The sequence below is a fragment of the Callithrix jacchus genome, chromosome 15, assembly GCF_049354715.1.
Source record: "Callithrix jacchus isolate 240 chromosome 15, calJac240_pri, whole genome shotgun sequence".
NCBI lineage: Eukaryota > Metazoa > Chordata > Mammalia > Primates > Cebidae > Callithrix > Callithrix jacchus.
The window spans coordinates 99,247,109-99,274,883 of NC_133516.1; the positions used below are offsets into that span (position 1 = coordinate 99,247,109).

The following is a 27,775-nucleotide window of genomic DNA, read 5'->3' on the forward strand; positions in this document are numbered from 1 at the left end:
GGATCACACTTTCAGAGTGATAAGCTTCTCTAGAACCTTGTTCCATAATGGTAGGGGCTTACGTCCAACCTCCAAGGATGAAAATCCTCCCTCAGTTTCCTTATCTAGATGTTTCTTTAGCCCCTTTTGTAGAGATATTTATACTGCTGCTAGAATAGTATTGTCTAGTAACCTATTAACTTATTCTGAAGTCATTACCGTTGACCCTTGAACAGTACAGAGGTTGGTCGCCAGGGGCACCAATCACTTTGTACAGTAGAAAATCCACGCATAAGTTTTGACTCCTCAAAAATTTAACTACTAACAGTTTACTTTTGACTAGAAGTGATACTGACAATATAAACAACACATATTCCTTATGTTACATGTATTATACACCACATTCTTACAACAAAGTAAACTTAAAAAATGTTATTAAGAAAATCACAAGGAAGAAAATATATATTTACTGTTCATTAAGTAAAAGTGGATCACTAGAAAGGTCTTTATCCTCATTGTCTTCACGTGGAGTAGACTGAGGAGGAAGAAGAGGAGGGGTTGGTCTTGCTGTCTCAGAGGTGGCAGAGGCAGAAGGGGTAGAGGAAGTGGAAAAGGATGCAGAATGAATGGCAGGCATACTGGGTGTAACATTTATTGGGAAGTCTGCCTATAAGTGGACATGTGCAGTTCAAACCCTGATTTTACAGGATCCTGGGCAGAAGGGACTTGCCTTGTCTCAGATAAGTCTTTGGATGTTAATGCTGGAATGAGTAAAGACTTTGGAAGACTGTCAGGAAGGCGTGATTGTGTTTTGAAATGTAAGAACATGAGATTTGGGAGAGGCCAGGGGCAGAATTATATGGTTTAGCTTTGTGTCCCTATCCAAATCTCCTCCTGAAATGTAATCCCCAAGTGTTAAGGGAGGAAGGAAACTGGTGGGAAGTGATTGGATTATGAATGTGGTGTTTTCCCTTGGGGTTCTCAGTTTATAATTGTCTGGCATTTCCCCTGCTCATTTCTTCTTCCTGTGGCCTTGTGAAGAAGATGCCTTGCTTCCCCTTGGCCTTTGCCATGACTGTAAGTTTCCTAAGGCTTTCCCAGCCATGCTGAACTGTGAGTCAATTATACCTTTCCTTCATAAATTACCCAGTCTTGGGCAGTTCTTCACAGCAGTACAAAAACAAACGAATACAACAGTATTTATAAAATTGTAACTAGAAAGGAAGCAGAAACTTCATGCAATGGGTGAATTAATCTGGTCTAATCCCTAAATCTTATTAAATATGACTTCTTGATTATGTTCTTAACATTTTATTTTTAATCACATGTAGTGAATAGATTCTCTAAGATCACTTCCAGGCTGCTTTCCATTTTGCCATCCAGCGGAGTTCTAAACCATCTTATAACTCTAATCAGTTGGTATGGTCATGGAATTCCTATTCATCTAAACATAATATGATTCCCCAGAAAATCTTCTGAGAAAATACCCCTCAACACCAGGCAAACATGATGTCTTCCAAATCACTCTTTTGAAGATCTTTGCTTTGCTTTTTGGACCACATTACATTATTTAGTTATTCAACAATTTGTTAAATCCCTATTAAGACAAAATGCTGAAAACTGAATCCTACTGCCCTTCTTTAATAATTTTTATAACTGGGAGTACTCCTAACCCTGAAGTTGCCTTATAATATTTTTTTGAAGAAAATGTGTTCCCTCCTTGATACCTTATTGTCAGTTCTAATCGTGACTTTCAGTTGCGGTAGTACACGTTCCACTTCTAGGCTCCACTCTGCAGCATCTGTTGTGGATTCCAAAATATCTTCTTGTTTGGCAGTCTTGTTCATATCCTAAGAAAGGAAAGATATCACAAGATTGAGAGTTTATAAAAAGAAATGGTAAAAATTTGAGGCATTTTAGCAGTATTGCACAATTTAAATCAAGAATCGGTAGTGTTAAAATTATAGTGGAAGAAGAAATTCTTTTTTGTCTTCCTACAATGTTGAAAGAAAATAATGCACCAACCTGGTAGAACAGCAGAAGATGTATTAAAAAAGAAGCAAATATGTGATTCAACTATTTTTACAAGGAAAAATGTTTCTGAGACATCAAATTGAACTCAACAGGAATACCATCAAATGGACCAACCAGCCATTTTAGGTGTGTTAACTGGTAACAATAGGAAAGATATTTGGTAAGAAAAGTCACTCATGTTTGTCAAGAAAACACCTAAATTTATTATGCTGAAAGAGAAACCCCAAATACACAAGAGAAAAGATTTTAAAAATTCTAGAAGCAAAGACTCACTATTTACAAAATTTGTATTCATAATTGAAGTGATAATTTGTTGGATCAAATTATAATATAGCTTAAAGTGTGATTTAACATAGACACACTTGAACTCAAATAGGGTGGATGCCAAATTTCTGCATTTGATTTTTGCATTGGAATAATAAAAATCAATCACGGTTGTTTTCAAATTCACACACACACACAAAAAGTCCACTATTTTCTCTTTTTCCCAGCCCTTCACATTTCAGCATTATGTATGTATCTGAAAATATAAAGAATGTACAGATTAATGATTTAAAGATAACATCTAAGGCAGTAATTTTGGTACCAGTTTTTCCCTTTCAACTCCTTTAGTAAATTATAAGTAAATCTAAAGAAAAACTAAAATATTAATATTTATATAGAGAAAAACAGACCCAAGAGATATAAACAGGCAAACACATGGTATAAACCTTATATATGAATTCTAATTTGAATAATCTATAAAAAGATATTTTTGAGATAATCAGAGAAATTTTAATATGGGAGAATACTGGATGATATTATGAAATTACTAATTTTATAGGTATGACATGGCACGGTGATTTTGTTTAAAAAGGACTTATAAGTTAGAAATAAATGCTAAAATATTTACAGATGAATTGACAAGATGTCTGAATTTTACTTTAAAATATTATGGGACAAAGAAAAAAGGGAGGCAGCTTTAAATAAAACACGATTGACAAAATGTTAATAACTGTTGAAAGTGGGTAATGTGGCATATTCATTATCTTATTCTAATTTTGCATATGTTTAAAACATTCCATAATACAAAATTTAAAAATAAAAACTATGTGAACAACCTCATGATGAAATTACATTCCCAATATAAATTTATGTCACAAAAATCATATTTCTTAAATCAAAGTTCATTGTATTAGTCTTTCCAATTAGATGTAACACTAATCAGAAGATTAACCTTACATTAGGGTTTGTATTTTTGTGGGAGCCTGAGGTCTTTAGAGGCTTTGAACTCACTCCCAGCTAAGACTCTGGGACATTGCTAACATAAGAAAGCCTCTCCTACCTCCTAGCTCGTAACAGCAAGTCCTGTTTAGACTTAGAGCCTTAAAGCCCATACTGCTTTGTGTTCAGAAATTCAGGGGACTATATATTTCTACCTTCATCATTTGATAACGGATAACTAATACATGTTTTACACTTTATAATATATGGTCTGAATGTATTCAGTTACATTGCATTTAGAAAACCAGAAGTATAAAAAACAAACATTCAGTAAAATGCGAAAAAAGTCTAGGTTAAAAATAAGCTCAAGATTCTACTTTAAACATTTAAATATGGAAACATATTATTTTGAGTATTTAATGCTCTATATAAATTGGCTCTTGGGTAGCACAAGAATATAATAGCTGCAAACGGAGGTATGGCATTCACAAAGTACATGTGTGAAGTTATATGAGAATGTGTATGATGGCAGGAAAAGAGACAGTGGGTCTCTGTGTCGAAACTTAAAGCAATAGGGAAGGTTCTCTGCCATGTAAACCCACACTGGCACCAATAAGATGCATATGTTCAGAAGAATTAGGTATATGCACACTCACTGGCACATCTGGGTACCTGTCTTAGGCTCTACAAACCTAATTCTCTCATTTTCTATACCACACAGGCCAGACCAGTAGGGTCTGGGGTAGGGAGGACATATGCCTTACTAATGGTATGTGAGTCCTGATCTCAGGGCGTGTGTGTGGGTGTACACACAGGGTTACTCCTGCCAGGGTAATGGGCCCCCATATCCCAATCCTGCAAAACCAGGCTGAAACAAGAGAGCATGTCCTCTCAGCAGCAGTTTTGATTGATTCTTAATAGAATGCAGATATCACATTAAATGATAAATTCAGTAAAGTTACAGAGTAAAAAATCAATATATAAAAATCAGTATCATTTCTATATGCCAACAGTGAACAATTTGAAGAAGAAACCAAAAAAGTAATCCCATCCACGATAGCTAAAATAAAATACCTAGAAATAAACCTAACCAAAGGAGTGAATAATCTTTAGAATGAAACTACAAAAACACTGACAAAAGAATTGAAGAGGACACAGAAAAGGGAATGATATTTCAAGTTCATGGACTGAAAAAATAAATATTATTAAAACATCCATACTACCCAAAGCAATTTACAGTTTCAGTGCAATCCCTATAAAAATACTAATGACATTCTTCACAGAAATAAAAAAAAAAATCTAAAATTTACAAGGAACTACAAAAGACCCAGAATAGCCAAAGCAATCCTGAGCAAAAAGAACAAAGCTGGAATCATCTCATTACCTGATTCAAATTATACTACAAAACTACAGTAAGTAAAACAGCATGGTTCTGGCATAAAAACAGATGCAAAGACCAATGGAAAAGAATAGAGAATCCAGATTTAAATCTATGCATTTATAGACAACTCATTTCTAACAAAAATACCAAGAACACACATTGTGGAAAGGTCAGTCTCTTCAATAAATGGTGCTGGGAAAACTGGATATTCACATGTAGAAGAATGAAACTAGATGCCTATCTCTCACCATACACAAAAATCAAATCAATATGGATTAAACACTTAAATCTAAGACATGAAACTATAAAACTACTGAAAGAAAATGTTGGGAAAACACTCCAAACATTGGTCTGGGCAAAGATTTCTTAAGGAAGACCTCAAAAGCACAGGCAACCAAAGCAAAAATGGACAAATGGGATCACGTCAAGCTAAAAAACTTCTGAACAGCAAAGAAAACAATCAACATAATGAAGAGGCAACCCACAGAATGGGAGAAAACATTTGCAAACTACCCATCTGAAACAGGATTAACAATCAGAATATATAAGGAGCTCAAACAACTCAGTAGGAAAAAAAAACTCAAATAATCCAATTAAAACACAGGCAAAAGACCTAAATAGGCATTTCTCAAAACAAGTCATACAAATGGCCAACAGTTATTTAAAAAAAAGAACAGCATCACTAATCACCAGAGAAATACAAATCAAAACCACCAGATACCATCTTACCTCAGTTAAAATGGTTTTTATCAAAAAGACAGACAATAACAAATGCTGGAAAGGATGCAGAGAGAGGGGTATACTTGTATACTGTTGGTGAGAAAGTAAATTAGTACAGCCACTATGGAGAACACTATGGAGGTGTCTCAAAAAACTAAAAATATAACCATCATATACTCTAGCAATGCTGCTAATGGGCACATACCCGAAAGAAAGGAAATCAGTATGTTGAAGAGAAATCTGCATTCCCATGTCTACTGCAGCACTACTCACAATAGCCAAGATATGGAATCAACCTGAGTGTTGATCAAGGGATGAATGGACCAGGAAAATATGGTATATATACACAATGGAATATTATTTAGCCAGAAAAAGAATGAAATCCCATCATTTGTAGCAACATGGATGGCATCGAAGGCCATTATGTTAAATGAAATATGCCAGGAACACTAAGACAAACATCACGTGTTCTCACTCATATGTGGGACCTAAAAAAACAAGTAGATTTCATGGGGGTAGAGAGAGAGAGATGCTTACCAAAGATTGAGAATGGTAGAGGGGGGGAGGGATAAACAGGGAATGGTTAGTGGGTATGAAAATATAGTTATTTAAAACTGCATTAGTTTTATAGAAAAAAATAAGACCTAGTGTTCAGTAGCACAACAGGGCAACTATAATTAAGGATAATGCATTGCATATTCCAAAATACCTAAATGTGGAATGAGAATGTTCCTCGCACAAAGAAATGATAAATTCTTGAGGTGACTGATATTCCAATTACCCTGATCTGATCATTATACATTGTATACCTTGTATCAAAATATCACATACATCCAATAAGTATGTACTATGTATTCATAATGACTAAAGATTAAAAAATTAAAAAATAACTAAGTTTGATTTATGGAGTACCAGTTGGGCGAACTGAAGCTATATGCTGTTGATTAAATCCCAAAGCCAGTGCTCTCAAACCCCATCCCCTCATTTCCACCCCCTCTTTCTTTCCCTCTGTACAAGACTGAAGTCCAGAATCACCAAACAAGACAAGGGGGGACACCCATCCATACTCCCACTTTCTTAAGGCCTGGATATAGGATTGTTCATGTTGTGAATAACATATTCAAAATGTTTTACTGAAGGAGGGACATGTTCATAAAGGCAGATGCGTTTGCACGGGCCGCTTGAACCAGACCTAGAATCTGTGTTAGTAGGGTACATAAAGATGAAACACTGCATGAAGATATTCTAGCGCATAAGCTATTTGTTTCTATGTTTGGCCCTTTAGTAAGTTGCATTTACCCTTACTGGCTTATTATTTGGTTACCTTAAGCAATGACTTGCTAACTCCTACTACCAATGTCCTAAAATGATTTAATGTAGGAGCTTAAAATTCTCACTCACTTGTAGACCGTAATTAATATACTAGGGGAAATGGCCCAGTTACTAAATGAATAAAGGGCCAAAAGAGAACATTAGGTTTGGCAGAGTAGCATTAACTTATTCAAACTGTACAGTTTCTCTCTACATCCATGTTGACGTATCTATTTCATAGTCTCATTCCTCACTCAACATTTCTTAATGCCTAATAACTGGATACATTAACTGAGCAAGCCCTACATATAAAGTATAAATCATTTTAAAACTATACTGTGCCTTGCTTATAATACGTTGAGAAAACTTTTCTTCCCAGTTGTTTTTCCATTTAACAAACGGTACTTTATGTAGGGTCATTCGTAAAAGAGAAATCAACTGCTGTTTCATTTACATCATCATGACAAAGTCCCTCTCTAACACGTTAACTAAGACAAAGCATTGCTTTTGAGAAATTTCATTTTCCAGTTACTGCAGAAGAAAGAATTAGAAGCTTATAAGACACAAGCTATCTAGAAGTCTCACTTATAATTAATTAATTAAATGAATAAGCCATTTGTTAAACTACAACATTCAAGGTAAGAATTCAGGCACTGTGCTTGGTGTGGAAAGATAAAAGGATTTCATCGCTGCCTGCAGAGTTTGTAGACTACTAGGAAGAGTCTGAGGCGAGTTAATGGGAGTAATAATTGGTTCTGTGTAAAAGGAGAAGCTGATGAGATGGGAACTGATCCTGACTGCCGAAGGAAGAATTGAAAGTAACTGCATACACTATACCATAAAGTAACTTTGGGCTCAACCCGCGGGGCACACCATGGAAGTCGGCTCAAGAATCAAACAGACAGCATTAAAAGCCTACCCAGAATCCTGTTCCAATAATCTTTGGTCAAGCATCAAAGAAAGACTATGTTTTGTAAAAATATGTATAAGATGGCAACCTCATGGATATATTAGTGTCCAGATTCATTTAAGGAGCTCAATTCATATACCTACCCAGAGGGTGTTGAAAGTCCAATTAAAAGTCAACATTAAATACTCCCACGACTCAAGGAAAAGGGAATCAAGTTGTCGTAAGAGTCACAAAAGCCGGGCGCGGTGGCTCACGCCTGTAATCCCAGCACTTTGGGAGGCCGGGATCACGGGAGGCCGGGAAGTGGATCACGAGGTCAAGAGATCGAGACCATCCTGGTCAACATGGTGAGACCCTGTCTCTACTAAAAATACAAAAAATTAGCTGGGCACAGTGGCACGTGCCTGTAATCCCAGCTACTCAGGAGGCTGAGGCAGGAGAATTGCCTGAACCCAGGAGGTGGAGGTTGCGGTGAGCCGAGATGGCGCCATTGCACTCCAGCCTGGGTAACAGGAGCGAAACTCTGTCTCAAAAAAAAAAAAAAAAAAAAAAATCACAAAATTATGGCATAAATATTAAGAGGATGGGTCTGGAATCACATCTTTGCTCAAATCCCACCTCCATGACTTACTAGCTGTTGGTCAAGTTACAAATCTCAGAGTACCTATCTGTAAAACGAGAATAACAACAGCACCTTCCTCATTGGAAAGGTTGCTGTGAGAATTAAATGGGACGATGTGTTTAAAAGGCTTTTGCGGTGTATAGTACATATTAATCCCTGGTATGCTCTAGCAGTTGTTATCATTATTATTATATGCCAAATGCGGTACTAGATGCTTTTACAAATGGGTTAAATGTCCCATAATAACACCATGAAACAGGGAGTCCTATTCCCATCTTTTAAAGTGAGGAAACTGAGGCACAGAATAAAGATTATTTAGGTGACTTTTTCAATGTCATATACAGCGAGTGGTAGGGCAGGCAGTGTTACTCTAGCGCACAAGCTCTAGAACATCTTACCATATGTGTATCAACCCTTAGTCATATAGGCTATAATTACGTTTCTCCAGTTCATCACTTGTATTTTAACTCCATAGTCTTGCCCACTCTGCTTTCCCACTATATAAAGTTTTAATTTTTATGCATTTAGATTTGTCTTGTCTGGTTTTGATTTTCTCGTCATGCTCAATTATGCCTACTACAAACAATAACACTTGACACTCATGTTTGTTGTGTGTGTGTGTGTTGTGGTTTTTTGTTTTATTTTGTTTTGAGACAGGATCTTGATCTGTCGCCCAGGCCGGGTTTCCGTGGCACAATCTTGACTCACTGCAGCCTCTGCCTCCAGAGTTCGAGAGATTCTGCTGCCTCAACCTCCCGAGTAGCTGGGATTACAGGTGTGCACCACCATGCCTGGCTGATTCTTGTATGTTTAGTAGAGATGGGGATTTCACCATGTTGGCCAAGCTAGTCTCCAACTTCTGGCCTCAAGTGATCCACCTGCCTCGGCCTCCCAAATTGCTGGGACTAAAGGCGGTGAGTCACCATGCCTGGCCTTGTGTTTTTATTTTTGTGTCTTATTATTTTTTATTGTGATCCATGTGGAGTTGATTTGGGTGTAATATACGAGGGAGGAATCCAGCTTTTTCTACAAATGGGTTAGCCTGTGATCTCTTCACCATTTAATTGAATAGTTGTTTTCCTCCCTGATTTGAATTGCTTCCTATACTAACACGACCACGTGTGTATTATCTTGCCGATTGTATACTACTTCATTCATCTATTTCTGTGTATATTTTCAGATTTATAAAACATTGCATCAGTGTTACATAAAAAATGTCCACATACCTTTCATTCAGATACCACTTCCAAATCTTCACATCTTAAATAACTTTGGGCTAATTATGAATAAAGGGGTACAATGTTTATATCTGCATGCTGATATTTAGGAAATTTTCACTTTTTTATTTATATTCCTTCATGCTTTTAAACACAAGGAACATATTCCACTTTAAAAAGGAATAAAGTTTTTTCAATAAGCGGGTAAAAATAAAATCTGATTAACTTCCAAAAACTAACTGGTACAGGTGGCATGCTATAGGAATCCGAATGAGAAAGACAAGTCTGCTTTAATACGATAATGGGATTTAAGTTCAGCCTTACAAAAATGTATGGGACACAGATAGGCAGAAAAGAGACAAGCCCAGTATTTACAGTGAGGAAAACAGCGTAAGCCACAATACTGAAATAGGAATGAATATAACTTGTGAAGATCAAAATGAGAAAAGAATCTGGGGGCTTAACAAGGTTAACACTGGGGAGGAATAGAGTTAAGTGCATTGTGAAAGAACTTAAAATCCAGGGAAAGGAATATGAATTTTGACCTCCAAGCCAGAAAAGAAGCCAAGAAATTATAGGCAAAGTATAATTACTACATATATTAATATTTATCCAACAAATATTTATTTAGTATCCACTATGTCCCACATACTGTCATGGTCCAGGGATAATGACTAAAACAATCATCCTCATGAACAAAATATGCTAGTTATGTTTTATCAGGATTTACGGGCGGTAGATTTTTGGTTTAGCTGTGGGATTAAATAGGGCAAGGTGATAAGGGAAGTGTCACTGAGGAGCAAGAATTTGAGCTGAACCTTGAACTACCGAGTCAGGTAGAGACACAGTGGGAAGGTATTTTAGAAAAGAGACAATAGGAATGAGAAGGATTGGATGGGAGCAGATATGCTCACAAGGTGTTTGAAAGTCTATGAGGGCACCCATTTAACTGGAATAAAGGTTTGTAGAAGAAAATGAGGTTAGCTGTGTAGACAGTAGTCAAATTGCTAAGGGCCTTGAAAGCCAGATCAAAATTTTATTGCTCTATACTCTATATAAATGGACCTGTAGGCAATGAAAGCCAGAACACATTATTGAACTCAGAACGACCTCTAATAGTCATGTTTCAGTAACTCAGACAGAGAAGTTAGGGTGAAATGGCCTTGAAAGACAGCTGAAGGGATGGATAGGATATGGGAGACGTGTCGAAGGCAACATCCATGGGTCTTAATGACTTCCTAGATGGCCTGGGTGAGAATGAATCAGATATATATTCAAAGCACTAACACTGCCAGGGGTGAGGGGTAAGCGGTGATGAAAGGTTTGAGATGGGTGCGTTTACAAAAGAGTTATAGAAGACTGAAAAAATGCATACATCCTGGTACCCATTTAATATATTGAATTATATAATAAATAGCTGCTACTAGTGTTGAGGGATGGGAAATATATCCCTCTATAAACAGGTGTTTATAGAATGATAGGTCTCAAATAATATCTAAAATATACACACATATATAAAACTTTTCATCAGATCTCCCTGAGTCATTTCTGTAGAGGAGACCTTGTATAACAGCAAATTTGGTCTAGTAGGCCTTCAATAATAATCCATGTGACAGATTATAAAAATAAAGCCATGACATCACCGCGGCTTCCCAATTTACATAGAAATGCCAGCTTCTTGATAACTTATCTCCTATGTAAGCTTCTTACTCAAAAATACTCATGACAATCTAGGGACTTATTTGTACTGAGGGATTGGGGCTTTTTCTACTCTTCTATGGCACATAAGAATGTTGGGAACTAATTCCAGTTTCTAGGAAAGGTAAAAAAAATGATACAAAATAAGAAATGCACAAAGCGCATACTCTATGCCAGCACAATGTCAGGTATTGTCCACGAGTTAGGTTATAATAATCTCAAAACAAGACTGGGTAGAATTATTTGTGCCCCATTGCCAGATAAGAAAGCAGAGTCACAGAGGTGAATGAACTTGCCAAGGTCATGTGATGAGTGACACACAGGAATTCATACACAGCTGCTATTTCTGCCATAGAATCTATGTTGAAGGTACGGACTCAGATCTGGAAGGGACCTTGAAAAGTCCTTGCTTCCTACTTTTTGCTAGGCCCACGATGAAACCAGTAAGAAAATAAGGATCTAATTTCAAATGTGGCCTGAAAAGCTACACTGAAGATCAAGCAAAACTCTGTCTTTTACACCCAGCAAGAAATGCCATTTGAACCTCTGCTGAGCAGGGAGAAGCGGAGCTTTTTTCTCTAGCCCACATTTCCTATTCACCTCCAGATGTAAAACTGATGGGGGTGGTAAGGGTTAGTTACCAGAGAAATAAAAGCAGTTACTCAGTCATAATCTCTTCCATCACACTCTAACTTGTGGCATTTTAATTTCTCCTGTGAAATACCAACTGTAGACTTCTCTCATAGACAGGAGGCCTAACATACAACTGTTATAGGAAAGCAGAAGAAAAATATTCTCCTTAAGCAAGAGTGAAAAATTAATGGCAACTGATAGGGTAAGCTATACATAGAACCGTTTTTTTCTCTTATATTAATCAGAAAGGATATTTTATCTAGAAGAAACATGTTAAAATATACGTAAAATGAAAAAAATATTTAAGCTTTTAACCAAAAACGATCCATCTTCTTCCTCTCTTTGATTTCAACACTGCAGTGTTGCCCAGATGAAACTCTAAACTAAAACTGAAATGACTCTTTTGCTCCAAGCCCATATTCCTTTCAGCTTTTTCCTTTTAAGCTGAAGTATTTCATTCTTACTCGGTACAATGAATTTCTTGCTAAGTAATTAAAAACCAACTGTGTTTAAACCTTTTTGAGATACTTAGTTTTACACTGTGTAACTCAGGATTTGGTTTCCAAAACCTCAAATTTAGCATCTCAAGGAAGAATAGTATCTATGGCATGTTTGAAAAAATGTTTTGAAATGAAGTGATGGGCATTTAAAAATAGAATTCAGAGAGTGCACAGCTCCCTCTCCTCTTTTTTTCACTGGGGGAGGTGAATGACATATCTGCATTATGCTGCCAGAATGCTGTTTCCGTGATTCTGGTGAGTTTCACAATGGTGAAGGGAGACACAAAGACAACTCGTAATTACAGCATAGCCACTGTGAACACGCAAGCAGTGCCCAATTGACATATGCAAGTTAGAAATGAAAATTACCAGCACGCCTTGCTACCACCTCATCACCAGAGTCTTCCTTTCCTGCTCCCACTCCCTACAGCTCTGGAATATTCTACTATACTCCTTTACATCACAGGCCCCTCCCACCTGTCAGAACATTAGTTCTACACCAGTGCCCTTTCTCATGGCCACTCTTAGGGTAGCTTTGGCTAAATTTCAGATTTCAAGAAAACTCAGGAATGAGAGGTACATAAAGAATGTGGAACTCTGTGGACTAGCCTTGAAGTCTAACATCTGTTCATAATGCTTTCCTTCTCAGAAAAGCTATTTCAAAACCCAAGTAATTAAATTATAAGTGAAATTGTTGAAGATGAAGCAATGCCTCACTAATTGCAGTTGTTGGCAAAATCTTAATTGGGGTAAGGGAATTAGAGGGGAAAAAAATCACACAGTAAGAATGACTTCACATTTTTTAAACCTCAGATAAATGTTATGAAAAGCAACTGCTTCCAAAACAAACCAATGTGATTGTTATAAGCATTCTTCATCAGTAGGAGGAACATATCTTTTTCAGTGTTCATGAACTACTGCTGTGTCATGATCCACTTAGGCAGGCATTTAAAGTTTAGTCAATGGGCAGATGTTATCTATTTACAAATTCTTCAAGTCAGCAGCTACAGGCTTCAACTATGTTGCGGTAGTTAGGAAGATGAGTTGCCAGGTCCTCTTTCAAGGAAGATCTTGCTGCCGAGCTGCAGGGGATATGGCCAGCAGACAGCCATCTCACCTGGGAGTATGCCCTTCCCAGGGCAACCGGCCTCCAGGGGGTGAGCTAAGCAGGCACAACTTGGCTCTACCAGGTTGGCCAATCTTTGTCCGGCCTGTATGGCAGCATGTCTTCTCCCTGTGCCCAGTCCTGCTTTCTTCTCCCTTCCTTTCACATGTGTCTATTTCTAGTAAACACTTTGCACTCTAAACTGTCTCGGTGTTTGCATCCAGAGAACACAAACCTGCTTATGACATGTCTTTTCATTTGCATTCTCACTTCATGTTACTGCAAATCTCAGGAGTATGCCTGTGGAGGCTCAAAGCTTGGAATTATTATGATACTTAAAGAGCACACTTTTCAGGGTCTAAACTTGACTTTATTTAATGAAAGGAAGGAATACAGGTGGATTTCTCCCTGGACTATCCCACATGGTACACAGAAGAGGATATAATTACTGTTGGTAACTTCTTTTCTCTATGGAAATAGCCCATAAAACTATAAGGACAAAAATGGCACACATTCAGTCATGTATTCATACTATGTGTTGATTATTGAGCAACTTCTATACACAAGGCACAGGTGAAAAAAGCAGTGAAACAGCTCTTACTCTAAAGGAGTTTGCATGCTAGAGGTCGTGACAGAAAAGTAAATCAGTGATTAACACAGCATGATGCAATACCGGGGTCTGTGAGGAAAAGTAAAAAGTAGGGAGAGACGATAGAGAATGGCTGAAGAAACATCTTCCTGTTTGAAAACCACAGACAGGGAGGGGTTGCTGTAATCCATACACTGCTGGGCTTGCACAGCCGCATACACATTTAGAAAGTCGCTTTCCTTGACAGTGCCTATTGTTCTAGTGAAGAATTCATCATGCTCAACTTTCCTAAAATAATATTTCCTCTGCATTGTGAAGTCCACCTGCTGCACGAGACATAAAATCTTAAAGCTATGATACTAACCTATATAGCAATTTTGTCTTGGGGAAAGAGCAGCCCGAACCTTCATAAGCTGTAGTCAGACACAGCTGTCTCAGGCAGATGGCTTTAGTGGGCAATATCATGAGTTTGCCAGGTTTTTAAAAATATGAAAGGGTTTTCTGCCTCATTAGTACTCCATGGTTGACCATCCACAAACACCTGGTGTTCATGCTTCTTCCTCTTGTGGAAATATGACTACACATAGTCTTAGCTCTAAAGGTTACATGTTATATAATTTTTGTCCAAAGAATCTAATATTTGGGTAATTTACAAAAGCACCATTTGGAGAAAAAAACCCTTCCTCATGTAGTTTGCAATGAAAAATTGAAATCAGGACCGATAAGGAATTGGCACAGTGGCAGAAGCACATTACATTACTTTGCTCCTTCTCAGTACTCAAATTAGTTTGTCCAGAAGGAATCCCAGGTGGTCTTCACAGTTCTCTGTTTACACCACCAGTATAAGAATGAATAACACAAACAACAGTTTCTTTCCAAGAATAACTATGTGTATCTCTATTTTATTTTTCTTCTCACACTTGAGGAGCACCTTGTCATCATCATCTTCAACACACACATTACATAAACACCAACATTACACTGTACTTGCTAAAGGCAGGAATCAAAACATATCTACACCTTGTTCAACTCTTGCTATGAGGTAAAGAGGAAAAAGTCATAGACTTGGAGTTTGGAGAAGCAGTTTAAATTCGGGTACTTTGATTTATAAGCCTCTTAAAAATTAAACTGTCCCAAGGTTATAAATTTCAGTGTTTATATTTGTAAAACGGAGATAACATCTACCCAAATACTTTACAAGGTCAGTGAAGAAATGTGTTTTAAAGTACTTGAAATCCACAGAATGATCTGCAAATGTACAGTATTGATATAACTAGAGTTAAGATTTAAATGTTAACATATTATTCTGATATAATTTTCAATTGATCCTTAAAAGATACCTTCATTCATTTAAGAGGTATTTATTCAGTACCTTCGGTGTTACACTATGGGGGATATTAAAAAGGATAGTTATCTCTGTTATCGAGGAGCTTACAGATCAGATTTCAGAAGAGGGAATATGGAAAAACGATGTGGTCTTGGTTTTTGCCAATACTGAGTACTTTCTATGTGACAGATACTATTACGGTGCTTTACATGCAGTAACTCTTTTAATTTTCAAAAACCCTATGGCAGAGGTCATATTTTTATCTCATTTACAGTTTGAAAAGATGAGGCACAAGAAGTTTGGAAACTTGCCCAAGTGTGAAATCCTAGTCAACATTACAGTCAAGTCACACACTCAGGCAAGTTGACTACAACGTTATATCTCAAGTTGAGCAGAAAACACACACACACACACATATGCATCATTAATAATAACTAGTTGTCATCCATACTGCCTTAGTATTACTAATCCTCATTAGCATCATGAATACAAAGATCAGCCCGGGGAGTAGTCAAGGAAGTCCTCATGATACGAAACTAAAACTAGATTCAAATTTGTTTTGAGATTCACGCAAGAAAAATTAAATAAAAGACTAAAACAGTATTATTTCCCATATGTACTATTTGAGGCTGCAATAGGTATACATCCCTTATTAATATATAACATATAACATATATATTATATACATGGCAAGTGTAAAGATACCAAATATCTGAAATATCTCACTGAATATGTACTTTTAGAGACCACATTTCATACTTGAAACAGACTTAAAGCAATGTCTAATTACTTATCCATATAACTACCAGTCAATCCATTTTATTTAAAGAACTATAATTTAAATATTTTCCTATAATCAAGATCATTAAATCTTGGCCCATTAAAATGTAAATAACTTGAAATAGAATATTTGATGTCTCTTCATAATAAAAAAATGCTACCAGCCAAATTATTTTTAGTCTGCATAAGTAGCACTGTGTCAATTTTCCATGGTATAGACAGGAGGCTGCCTCACTCTCTCCTCTGGATTTTTATATTGGCTATAATTACAACATTTTATATATAGGAAAGCAATTTTGAGAGCTACTTTACAAACAGCATACAAAGCAATGGCCAACAATGGTTTCTACTCATTTAAATTTCCAGCAGATCATGTACATTAGTTGCTAGTTGGTCCGGCATGTATCTGATGAAACTTACCAAGTGATACCTCTGGGCCTTCAAAACATTGAGATCAATAAAGTTTTCTTCATTATCTGTCTCTTCTTCCTTAGAAATAGAAACAAATTATAAAAAAATTATTAAAAATTATAACTAAAAATCTATTTCCAGTTTTCACCTACATGCTGTAATAAGCTGTACTAAGCTTGATAGGATATTTAAAACCTAGTGAACATGTCATAAAGGAGGGCACAATATTATTAACAGTTCAAGTGTTTTTTGAGGTTTTGATGGTACTACTACTTATTTAGGACCATTTTTGCAGTCATTAAAGAAAGGAAAAAAACTGCGGGGAGGGAACAGAACAGAGCCACTACTGGAGAACTACAGATAAATATAAAAGCAGGGCAGGAAACAAACCCAAGTGGCTGGCATATTTGGCATAAACAGGAGTTAATGGATATTTTTGAGCAATATGACTGAAATGGACAAAAATGAGAGGTAGACAGACACAGAATATTCTCACTTGCTCCAGGGACCAATCACATTGATAAATATTTTCGACATCTCAACTGCGCTATGTTCAAGCTTGATAAAATCATGGTTAGCAGTGCTGGTTGGCCCATGGTACTTAAATCTATTAAAAAGGATAGTTTACGTGGATGCCAAGCTAATCCCAATCCGCAGATCAATTGGATGTAGATGGCGGGGGGTAGAAAGTGATCCTTTGAGAAGCAACCCTCTCTCCAATATGCAGTAAATAAGGAGTCTGAGCAGGTTCTATGAGCATGTAGGAGAAAACATGAGCTCTCCTTTTCTTCATAATGTCTGTGGTGACAAGTGACATAGTGACATAAATTTAACAAGGATATTTCAACCTTAAGGACATGGTAATGAAGCCAATGGAACTTGGTCCTCAAGTCATCAACTTATAAAGAAACAAGAAAATGTCAGTTGGTGAACACTGCCGTATATAGAATTGTACAAAGCTGTAGATTTCAAAGATAATCCTTATCCTCAACAATTTGAAAATATATGATACTGGGTTCTCCAAGTGCGGTTCTGAGAGGTACTCCTTAGAATGGAAATTCTAAGGCTCTATCCCATATCTCCTCAGAAACTATGGAGTTGGAGCAGCTAAGGTAAGGCGTGAGAACTATGCTAAACCTTGGAGAACCAGAAAGATTTTAGTTAAATAGGAAACAATACAAATGTAGATTCCATATACTCAAATGACATTTACTTTTTTTAGAATGGGGTAGTAGGGCAGAAGTTCAGACAAAAGTGATCAAAGGTATACGCTTTTGACAAATGGCTTGGTCTAGTCTGTGTTTGCACTAGTAAGAGTCTACCTAACAACCAGAGTAAATGATTGAAATGCCAATGATTCAGTGCTCATGGGAGAAGAGACGAGTTTGTAATGCTTTTACAATAACTTGATCAGTGCTGTTTACATAGGCAATCAATAGATATTTGTTGGACTACACTGGACTTAACACTAGTAAGTAAAAAGCTTTAACGGCGGGTACTAGAATTAGTCAGCAACCACTATATGGCGCTGTTTCCCCCACAGCCAGAATTTACAGGTCCAGGAATCAAGGGATGGAAATGGGAGTGGAACCACTTGGTATTACCCCTAGTAGCCCGCTAGCAAAATTCTTGCTTCCTGTTCCCATCTTATGCTTTGCTGGCCTAGAGGTCTTAGTTCCAAAAGGAAGAATTCTTCAACCAGGAGATTCTTCAACAACGATCTGATTGAACGGGAAGTTAAGACTACCACCTGGCCTCTCTGAATCAACAGCAAAGAAGGTAAGTACTGTACTGACTGGCATGACTGATCCTATTAACAGGACATTGGACTACTCCAGAATGGAAGGAAGAGTATTCTAAATACAGGAGGATCCTTTAAGGCATGGTACTACCATACCCTGGGATTAAAAGTAAAGAGAAAACTACAACAACCAAATCCAGGCAGGTCTAATTAATGGCCCAGACCCTTCAGGAATAAAGGTTTGAGTCACCCCACCAGGTAAAGAGTAATAACCAGCTGAGGGAACACAGAATAGGTAGTGAAAGATGGTAGTTATAAACACTAACTACAAGCATCTGACCAGTTACAGAAATGAGCAGTGATTGTCATGAATATTTCCTAATTGTTATGAATGTATTTGTATTTTTCTTTTCTTTACTCTCTTACTCCATTATCATGTAACCTAAGATGTACTGACTTTATATCATAGTATTTAAGTATTGTTACTGTTACATTATAATATTTAAGTGATATCAGGGAGAAGTAAACATCACTTAAGAACTTTTTCTCCTTTTCTGGAGAAGGGATTACAGCAATAACTGTTGTATGCAGAACAGTTACATTCCATCAGATGAAATTATGACCTTGCTATGTATGGTCCTTATTTGAAGACTATAGTTTAAGAAGATGTATATGAGAGCTAAGGTGACAAAGGGTCGACTTTTGGTGGTGAATTTTGTATGTCAATTTGAGCCACGAGGTTCCTTGGTGTTGGTTAAACGTTATTCAGAGTGTGTCTGTGAGGGTGCTTCTGGATGCGATAATAATGGAATCAGTAGACTGAGTAAAGCACATTGCCATCCTCAGTGCGGATGGGCTTTATTCAATCCATTGAAAGCCTGAACAGAACAGAAAAGCTGAGAGAGAATTCGTTGTCTTTGCCTCATTATTACTGAAAACATTAGCCTTCTCTTGCTTTCTGACCTGGACTGAAACAAACTATCAGCTCAGCTCTCCTGGTCCTCAGGCCTTTGGACTCAAACTGAAACTACCATCAGCTTTCCTGGGTCTCCAGCTTGCTAACTGTGGGCCTTGGGACTTCTCAGCTTCCATAACCATGTAAGCCAATTCCTTAGTCTTTCTCTCTCTCTCTCTCTCTCTCTCTGTGTGTGTTCTATTGCTTCTATTCCTCTGGAGAACCCAAACTAATTCATAGAAAAAGGATTTAAGTTAGTAAGTATTATTGAGAGCACTCAAGAGGAATTCAAATGTAAGCAGGATTAGAAAATTATTTTTCAAACTATTAGAATATATTAGAATTCTAATCTCAGTAATTCAGAAGGCACTCAAAAATTTCCTACTATTCGTCTAATATACCCTCTTAATTCTGACTGCCAATTAGCATGCATATGATTATGTACAACAGGAGGGAATATATTGTGTTATAACCAACATATTTATAAGAATAATTACTGTGTCCTAGCTTAATATGAGCAGTCTGAAATTGAAGGTTTCTAGTTTCTAGATGATTATAGCAGAACTCTGATTGTCAGAAATCTTTTTTTTTTTTTTTTTTGAGACAGAGTCTTGCTCTGTCACCCAGTGGTGCAATCTCAGCTCACTGCAACCTCTACCTCCCAGGTTCAAGCAATTCCCATGCCTCAGCCTCCCAAATAGCTGGGACTACAGGCATGCACCACCATACCTGGCTAATTTTTGTGTTTTTGTAGAGATGGGTTTCACCATGTTGACCAGGCTAATCTTGAACTCCCGACCTCAGGTGATCTGGTGGCCTCGGCCTCCCAAAGTGCTAGAATTACAGGTGAGAGCCACGGCACCTGGCCAACCTTTACCATCCCTGAGCAACGCCACAAACTCAAACAACAGAATCAAGTAATATCCCACCATCAGCAGGTCTCTAGGTGGTGATCCAGTCCTCCTTAGAGAGAGGAGTAGAAGTAGCAGCGGACCCCTTAGAAGAATATGATGACCATAAAGAAGAAAAGAAATTCAAGAGACTTGATCAAGGGAATGACAGCCTCAGGGCCAACCTCTTTGAGGAAGCCCTTCAGTTTGCCCTTATAATAGCAGAAGGTCTTCACCTCAGGGCTGGGATGAAATGTATGAAGAGGTGGCTTTCCAGTTTACTTCTCTCAATTCACACTCCCAATAATGGCGCCTTGAACTTTAAAGGGTTCCTAGCTTTAAAATGAGCTATACTTTCTAAATGTTACACAATGATGTGCTGACAGTTTGATTTTATGGTCAAATATTTAATGAGTATATACTATGCACCAGGCCCTGCACAATAAGCTGGAGACACACAATAAGAAAAATTAGACATGGTTTCTGCCCTCACAGCTATTTTTCTCCTGACTAGTGGGTTTGTTTTCCTTTATTCCCCAGACTAGCAGTTTTGAGTTACATGCCTTTGAAGTTAAATGTTAATGTACTTTGTTAATGTACTAGGACCAGGTATCTCTCGATAAACTATTCATAACGATTAAATAGTTAGTAAGAAGACAAGATCAGGGAATAAATGAGATGAACCTGAGCAGAATAAATGAGGTGAACTGGAAATATATGAGTACTTAATATCTGAGCTTGAATGGAAAGATCTGTTATACAAAGAATAAAGTCTAAACTAATTTTTATGCCCAAACAATCTGAACTTGGTCTGTCTTCGCAGTTAATCTTACGTCACCCTCCCATTTACTCAGGAGCTCTGGCCACAGCAGTTTTCTCTTAGATCCTTCATCATGCTAAGCTTCTTCCTGCCTTCAAAGCTTTGGTACATGCTGCACAGCAAGGGCCTTGCCAATGCCTGCTAAGTAACAAGTGCTCAATACATATATGCAGAATGAATAAATATATCTGCCTTGACTTTTAAAATTTATCACATTAAAAAAGTCTTTCACGTTGATAAGTTTTACGATGGTCTTTTTCCTTCTGTAACAGTCATCGTATTTTACAAATATTGTTTAAATAATGTTTACATTGCTGTTAAAAAAATACACGTTAAAAACCTTAAAAATAACAGTCATCTTTTTTTAACATATTGTTTAAATAATGTTCACGTTGCTGCTAAAAAATACATGTTAAAAAACCTTAAAAATACAAAGCCTAGGAAACAATCATCCCTAATTCTTCTACCCATATATAATTAATGCTAATATAATAATTTTAAACATATTTTACATAATCAATGTCATAATGACATAAAATTTGGAATCCTCTCAGTTAATTTTATAGCATACAGTAGAATACAAGTTACATTCCCATGTCAATAACATTTCTTTGTAAACTTTGTTTTATAGAGACAGGGTCTTGCTCTGTCACCCAGGCTGTACCACAGTGGCATGATCATGGCTGACTGCAGCTTCAAACTTCGGGCTCAAGTGATCCTCCCACCTCACCTTCCTGAGTAGTTAGGACTCTAGGCATGCCCCACCACGCATGGCAGGTTTCGTTTTGTTTTGTTTTTTGGTAGAGATGAGGATTCACTATTGCCCATGTTGATTTCAAACTCCTGGCCACAAGCAATCCTCCTGCCACAGCCTCTCCCAAAGTGCTGGTATTACAGGTATGAGTCAGCATGCCCACTCAACAATTTGCAATGGTATAGTTTGGATATATGTTCCCTTCTCTGTCTCTTGCTCCTTCTCTGGCTATGTGAGATGCCTGCTCTCACTTTGTCTGACCATGATTGTAAGCTTCCTGAGGTCCTCACCAGAAACAGACGCCATTGCTACACTTCTTGTATGGTCTGCAAAACTGTGAGCCAAAATTAACTTCTTTTCTTTATAACTTACCCAGCGTCTCAAGTATTCCTTTACAGCAACACAAAATGGACTAATATAAATAAATGGCTATATAATTTTCTATTCAGATAGAATCTAATCTATTTAATGGTTATTTTTCAGCATTTGCTATTAAAATTATGCAGTGATTAGAACCTCATATACTAACTAAAATACTATATTAACCTAAATGCTAAACTTCAATTACTTAATAAATTATTTTAAACTAATTTTCTATTGATTTAAAAAAAATCACCTAAAAATTTTAATTGGTTTATGACAGCAAAATATAGTTGACCCTTGAACAACATGGGTTTGAACTGCATGGGTCCACTTAAACGCAAATTTTCTTTCACTTCTGCCACCCCTGAGACAGCAAGACCAAGCCAACCTCTTGCTCTTCTTCCTTAGGCAACTCAACATGAAGACAGGCAAGATACTTTTATGATTCTCCACTTCCATGTAATAGTATATACATTTTCTCTCGCTTATGACTTACCTAGTAACATCTTCCTTTCTCTAGCTTAGTGTTAGAATACAGTATATAATACATATAACTTGACAAAATATGTGTTAACTATTTATGTTACTGGTAAGGCTTCAAGTCAACAGTGGGCTATTAGTAAAGTTTTTGGGAGTCCAAAGTTATACGTGAATTTTCTTTTCTTTTTTTTTTTGAGATGGAATTTCACTCTTGCTGCAACACTGCAGTGCAATGGCATGATCTCGGCTCACTGCAACCTCTGCCTCCCAGGTTGAAGCAATTCTCCTGCCTCAGCCTCCCGAGTAGCTGTGATTACAGGCATGTACCACCATGCCCAGCTAATTTTTTTGTATATTTAGTAGAGACAGGGTTTCTCCATGTTGGTCAGACTGGTCTCGAACTCCCAACCTTAGGTGATCCACCCAACTTGGCCTCCCAAAGTGCTGGGACTACAGGCGTGAGCCATTGAGCCCAGACTGTGGATTTTCAACTGTGTCGGGGCCAATGCCCCCTAACCCGCACACTGCTCAAGGGTCAGCTGTGTACTATAAAGTTCGTTTCTTTCCCCCACCATTTCTGCTTCAGATCACAGGTACACTTCCTAAAATACCAGGATCAATCTAATTCTAGTTCTGAGAATTATCTTGAGAAAAAGTTCTTTTGTCTCTGTCAACTGTAGCTTCACACCATGGATGGCATGTGAAGCATGTAAAAAGGTTCGTTCAGATTCTGCCAAACAACTTAAATAATGTTGATTGTTTGAAAGCATTTTAAAAAATTCCTACTCATCCTAAGTGCAGATGAATAAAGGAATTCCTTAGAAATGAACGGTATTCATATAAAGCAGAATGGATTCATCCTCAGTTATACTGTTGTTTTAACCTCTTTATTGGTCACAGTCTATTTAAGATCATGAATGGTTGTTAATAAAGTATTTATTCATATAACCAGTGGTGTCTATTTCCGTGAACAGTTTGAGAACCTCTGCTAAAATTCAGACCTCAATCATTAAAGAACATAAACATTAACTTAACCAAAGGTCTAAATGATGGTATTTAGCACTGTTTAAAAGCTTCTCATTTTTAGAAACAATGACATAAAATAGATTCCTGATAATGGAAGTCTGGGGGGAATTAAGAGAATGGAAAGGGGCCTAAAGGTGAAAATGAACAGAGAGTTCAGCTACACACATACCACAAATTCTTCATCCACTTTACTTAGTGTTAATTCTGCATCATCTTCTGCAACACTTTCTTCTTCTAACTCGTCTTCTACTGGGTATACTGGCCTGAAGTAATAAGGTTAAACATGAGATGAGAATTTTAATATTTAGTAAGACAAAAAAGCATAATGCAAATATTATCTCCTCTATGCCAGGTTTTGTCCTTTTTCACTCCTTTTCCATAATCACTGTTAAATGTTTCATGTATTTTCCCTAAAACTTTCTATGTAAAAAAGCAAAAGTGTTTCTCTCCAAACTTACAAAAAATGAGTTGACACTATGCATGGTGTTATCCCACGTAATGCTTCTCACCAATGTCACATATTTAAATACAGACGTAGTTCTCATTTTTTACATACTTATACTGCATTTCATTGAACAATCAGTACCATAATTAATGTAATTGGCAGCCTATGACTAAACATGGAAGTTTCTAGGTATTTTGCTAGACAATATTGCAAAGATCATTCCTGTACATTTATCATTACATATACCGTTTAAAATAAATTTGTTCATGTGAACTGGCTGGGTAAACAACTTTCTACATGTTATTGTTTTGCTATATACTGCCAAAATTGGCTTCCAAAATGTTACCCTAATTTAGACTCCCAACAATAGTGAAGGAGAGTGACTGCATTTCCATATATTCACCATATATATCATTATATGATGTTTAATCTTAGCTAATCAACTACATAAAATCTTACTCTTGTTTTAACTGCATTTCTTTGGCAGGAAAGTGACTAAACATCTTTTCATATTTTAATTGGTTATTTTCACTTCTTTTTTGGTGAAGTGTCTATTAATACCCATTACTTTTTGGCTTTTTGTATATTAAGAAAATTAATGTTTTGCCTAACCTCTCAAAAATAGTTACCCTAGTGTACCACTTATAACCTTGGCTATTGAAGATTGTTATAGTTCTTATGAGATGGACTTGGTAACCTTTTCGTGCACAGACCCTAGCTTTAACCTCATATATTTGAGGCTTTCCGTCATACCACAACCCTGTACTCCTCTGGTCTTTTAATATTTCTACAGTTTTACTTTTCACATTTTTATCTCTGATCAATCTGAAGTTTATTTTAACATGGGTAGTAAGAAGGTTTCCAGCTTTCTTCTTATTTCCAAAATCTAATTAGTGGTCCTAATATTAAGCATTGAAAAATCATTTCTTCATCAAGATCAACGACACATTTTCTATAATAAAAGTACTCAAATGTATTTGGGCTTACTTATGAAAACTTATTTTATTTTATTTTTTCCTTTTTTCTCCAGTAACAAAGCTAGAGAGAAAGCTTATATTAACTACTAGTACCTGGCTGGGTGTGATGGCTCATGCCTGTAATCACAACACTTTAGGAGGCGATGGTAGGGGGACTGCCTGAGACCAGGAGTTTGAGACCAGCCTGGTCAACATGGCAAAACCCCATCTTGACAAAAAAATGAAGAATTAGCTGTGAGTGGTGGTATGCACCTGGAGTCCCAGCTATGTGGGAGGCTACAGTGGGAGGATGGCTTGAGCTCAGCAGGCAGAGATTACAGTGAGCCATGATCATACCACTGCACTCCTGCCTAGGCAACAGAGTGAGACCCTGTCTTAAAATCGAAAACCCATGCCTCAATCATGATAACAAAATACAAAAATCCACATTTACTATTATGCAAAATACTGTAAACCAAATCAATCATCTTAAATAATAAATTTCCTAATTTTTCATTAATTAGAATTAGAAAATATCTCAAAAGCAATATTCTTCTATAATTCATTTTGACATATTTAGATATATGAAAAATTCAGCTGTATGTCACCTGTATCTCATTTACACGTTACATAGCTGATATATTCTCTAATGTTGATCACTTTCCAGCTCCCTCCTTTTATCCTCATTTATACATAGTCCTCATGAGTTATCTAAGTCATAGTCTCTTCAAAAAATGGTGATAAAAAAACAAAAAAAGAAAAATAAACGATGCTGGGAAACTGGATATTCACATGCAAAAGAATGAAACTAGACCCCTACCTCTAACCACTTACAAAAACCAACTCAAAAGGGATTAAAGACTTAAATATACAACCTGAAACTGAAGATGCTAGAGAAAATGTGGGGAAAAACACTTCACGACATTGTCTGGACAAGAATTTGTTGGATAAGACCTCAAAAGCACAGGCAACAAAAGCAAAAATAGACAAACACGATTATATCAAACTTAAGGAAACAATCAAGAGTGAAGAGACAACCCACAGAATGGGGGAAGATATCTGCAAACCACCCATCTGACAAGAAGTTAACACCCAGTATGTATAATAAACTCAAGCAACTCAGTAGCAAAACAACAACAAAGAAACTAAGTAGTCCAATTTGGAAAATGGGCAGAAAATCTTAATAGATATTTCTCAAAACTTGCATAAAAATAGCCAACAGATACATGTAAAAATGCCCAACATCATCAGGGAAATGCAAATCAAAACCACAATGAGATACCATCTCACCCCAGTTAGAACAGCTGTTACTCAACCCCTCGCCCCCACAAATAACAAAAGCTGGTGAGGATATGGAGAAACGGGAACCCTTGTACACTATTGGTGGGTATGTACAGTATTAGTACAGCCACTATGGAGAACACTGTGGAGGTTCCTCAGAACACTAAAAATACAACTACTCTATGATCCAGCAATCACTCCCAGTACTGATTATATATCCAAAAAAAAAAAAAAAAAAAAGAAATCAGTATGTTAGAGATATCTGCACTCCGATGTTCACTGCAGCACTATTCACAATACTCAAGATATGGAATCCAACCTAAGTATCCATCAAAGGTTGAATGGAGAAAGAAAGTGTGGCATATTTACATAGTGGAATACTATTCATAAGGGAGAACGAAATTCTGTCATTTGCAGCAACCCATATAAGCCTGGAGGACATTATGTCAAGTGAAATAAGCTAGGCACAGAAATACAAATATCGCAGAAGTGGAGAGTATAACAGGGGTTACAATAAGCTGGGAAGGGTAGGGGGAAAGGAGAATGGGGAGCAGTTGGTCAAAGTGGGTGAGTACAAAGTAAGGTCTAGTGTTCCAGTGCACAGAAGGGTGACTACAGTTAACAATATTATATATTAGTTAACAATAATATATTATATATTTGAAAATAGCTTAAAGAGATTTAGAGTGGTCTCACCACAAACAAATGATAAATGTTTGAAATGATGGATACGTTAATGTCACTAATGTGATCATTGTATATTGCATACATGTATTGAAACATCACACTGTACCCCAAAATTTACAGTTATTATGTGTCAATTAAAAACAAAACTAAAAAATAAATTATCCAAATTACAATACATAGGCCAGGAATAAGTTGTGGCAGGAAACAAAGGAAGTGCAAAATAGACTAGTGGTTGAGACTCTACACAATAGCTTCTGGTGAATTTACAATATACTGGGATATGGATTCAGTAACTTTTGAAAATGCTAAATACATCTCGTAACTTATCTTCTCTTGCATGTTTGGATTGAAGCATATGAAATTGCCATTTTTTAGTTTAAAAATAGATGAATATGAGTAATTTTATATGGCTCATCCCAATAAGCTAATTCAAGGAAGTTATTAAAGAAACTTAATAGGGAGATTGTATCTAAAAGAATATAACTGAATATACATTAAAATGTTAACAGGAAATAATATATATATGTGTATATATATATATTTCTATATATATATACATATATAAAGACATATATATATCTTTCTACAGAAGTTAGTTCTAATTAAGAAAACATTGCTCACTCACATTTTACCTGCGTAGTGCCTTCTACATTCTAACCTATTAATAATCCCAAACTGCAGAGCATAAAATTTATATTTTCTAATTATAATCTCTTTAAATTGAGTTTTCAAATGTTTTGTTTCATCTATATGCTCAATATCTATTAAACATCTAAGATACACCACGCATTATGCTAACTTCCAGAGTACTTGCGAAGATTTCATGATTTCTAGCAAGAACGTCAGAACAGTAAAGAAATAACCATTTTAATACCATAGAATAAATGCAATATAATAAGAGAAATAAACAAAGCACTGTCAAGTTGGACACGAAAGCAATGACCAATGTCTAGGAGA

General features: G+C 36.6%; 1 protein-coding gene across 1 annotated transcript in view; it reads right to left on the reverse strand.

Annotated features, from left to right (window-relative positions):
• IFT57 (intraflagellar transport 57) overlaps nucleotides 1-27,775 on the reverse strand; it is a 60,287-nt gene that overhangs the window by 28,073 nt on the left and 4,439 nt on the right. The window contains exons 4-6 of the mRNA XM_008982526.6: nucleotides 23,619-23,712; nucleotides 16,430-16,498; nucleotides 1,707-1,829 (exon numbers count right to left, since the gene is read on the reverse strand). Of these exons, the coding sequence (XP_008980774.5) occupies nucleotides 1,707-1,829; nucleotides 16,430-16,498; nucleotides 23,619-23,712 (286 nt within the window). The remainder of the gene's footprint in view (nucleotides 1-1,706; nucleotides 1,830-16,429; nucleotides 16,499-23,618; nucleotides 23,713-27,775) is intronic.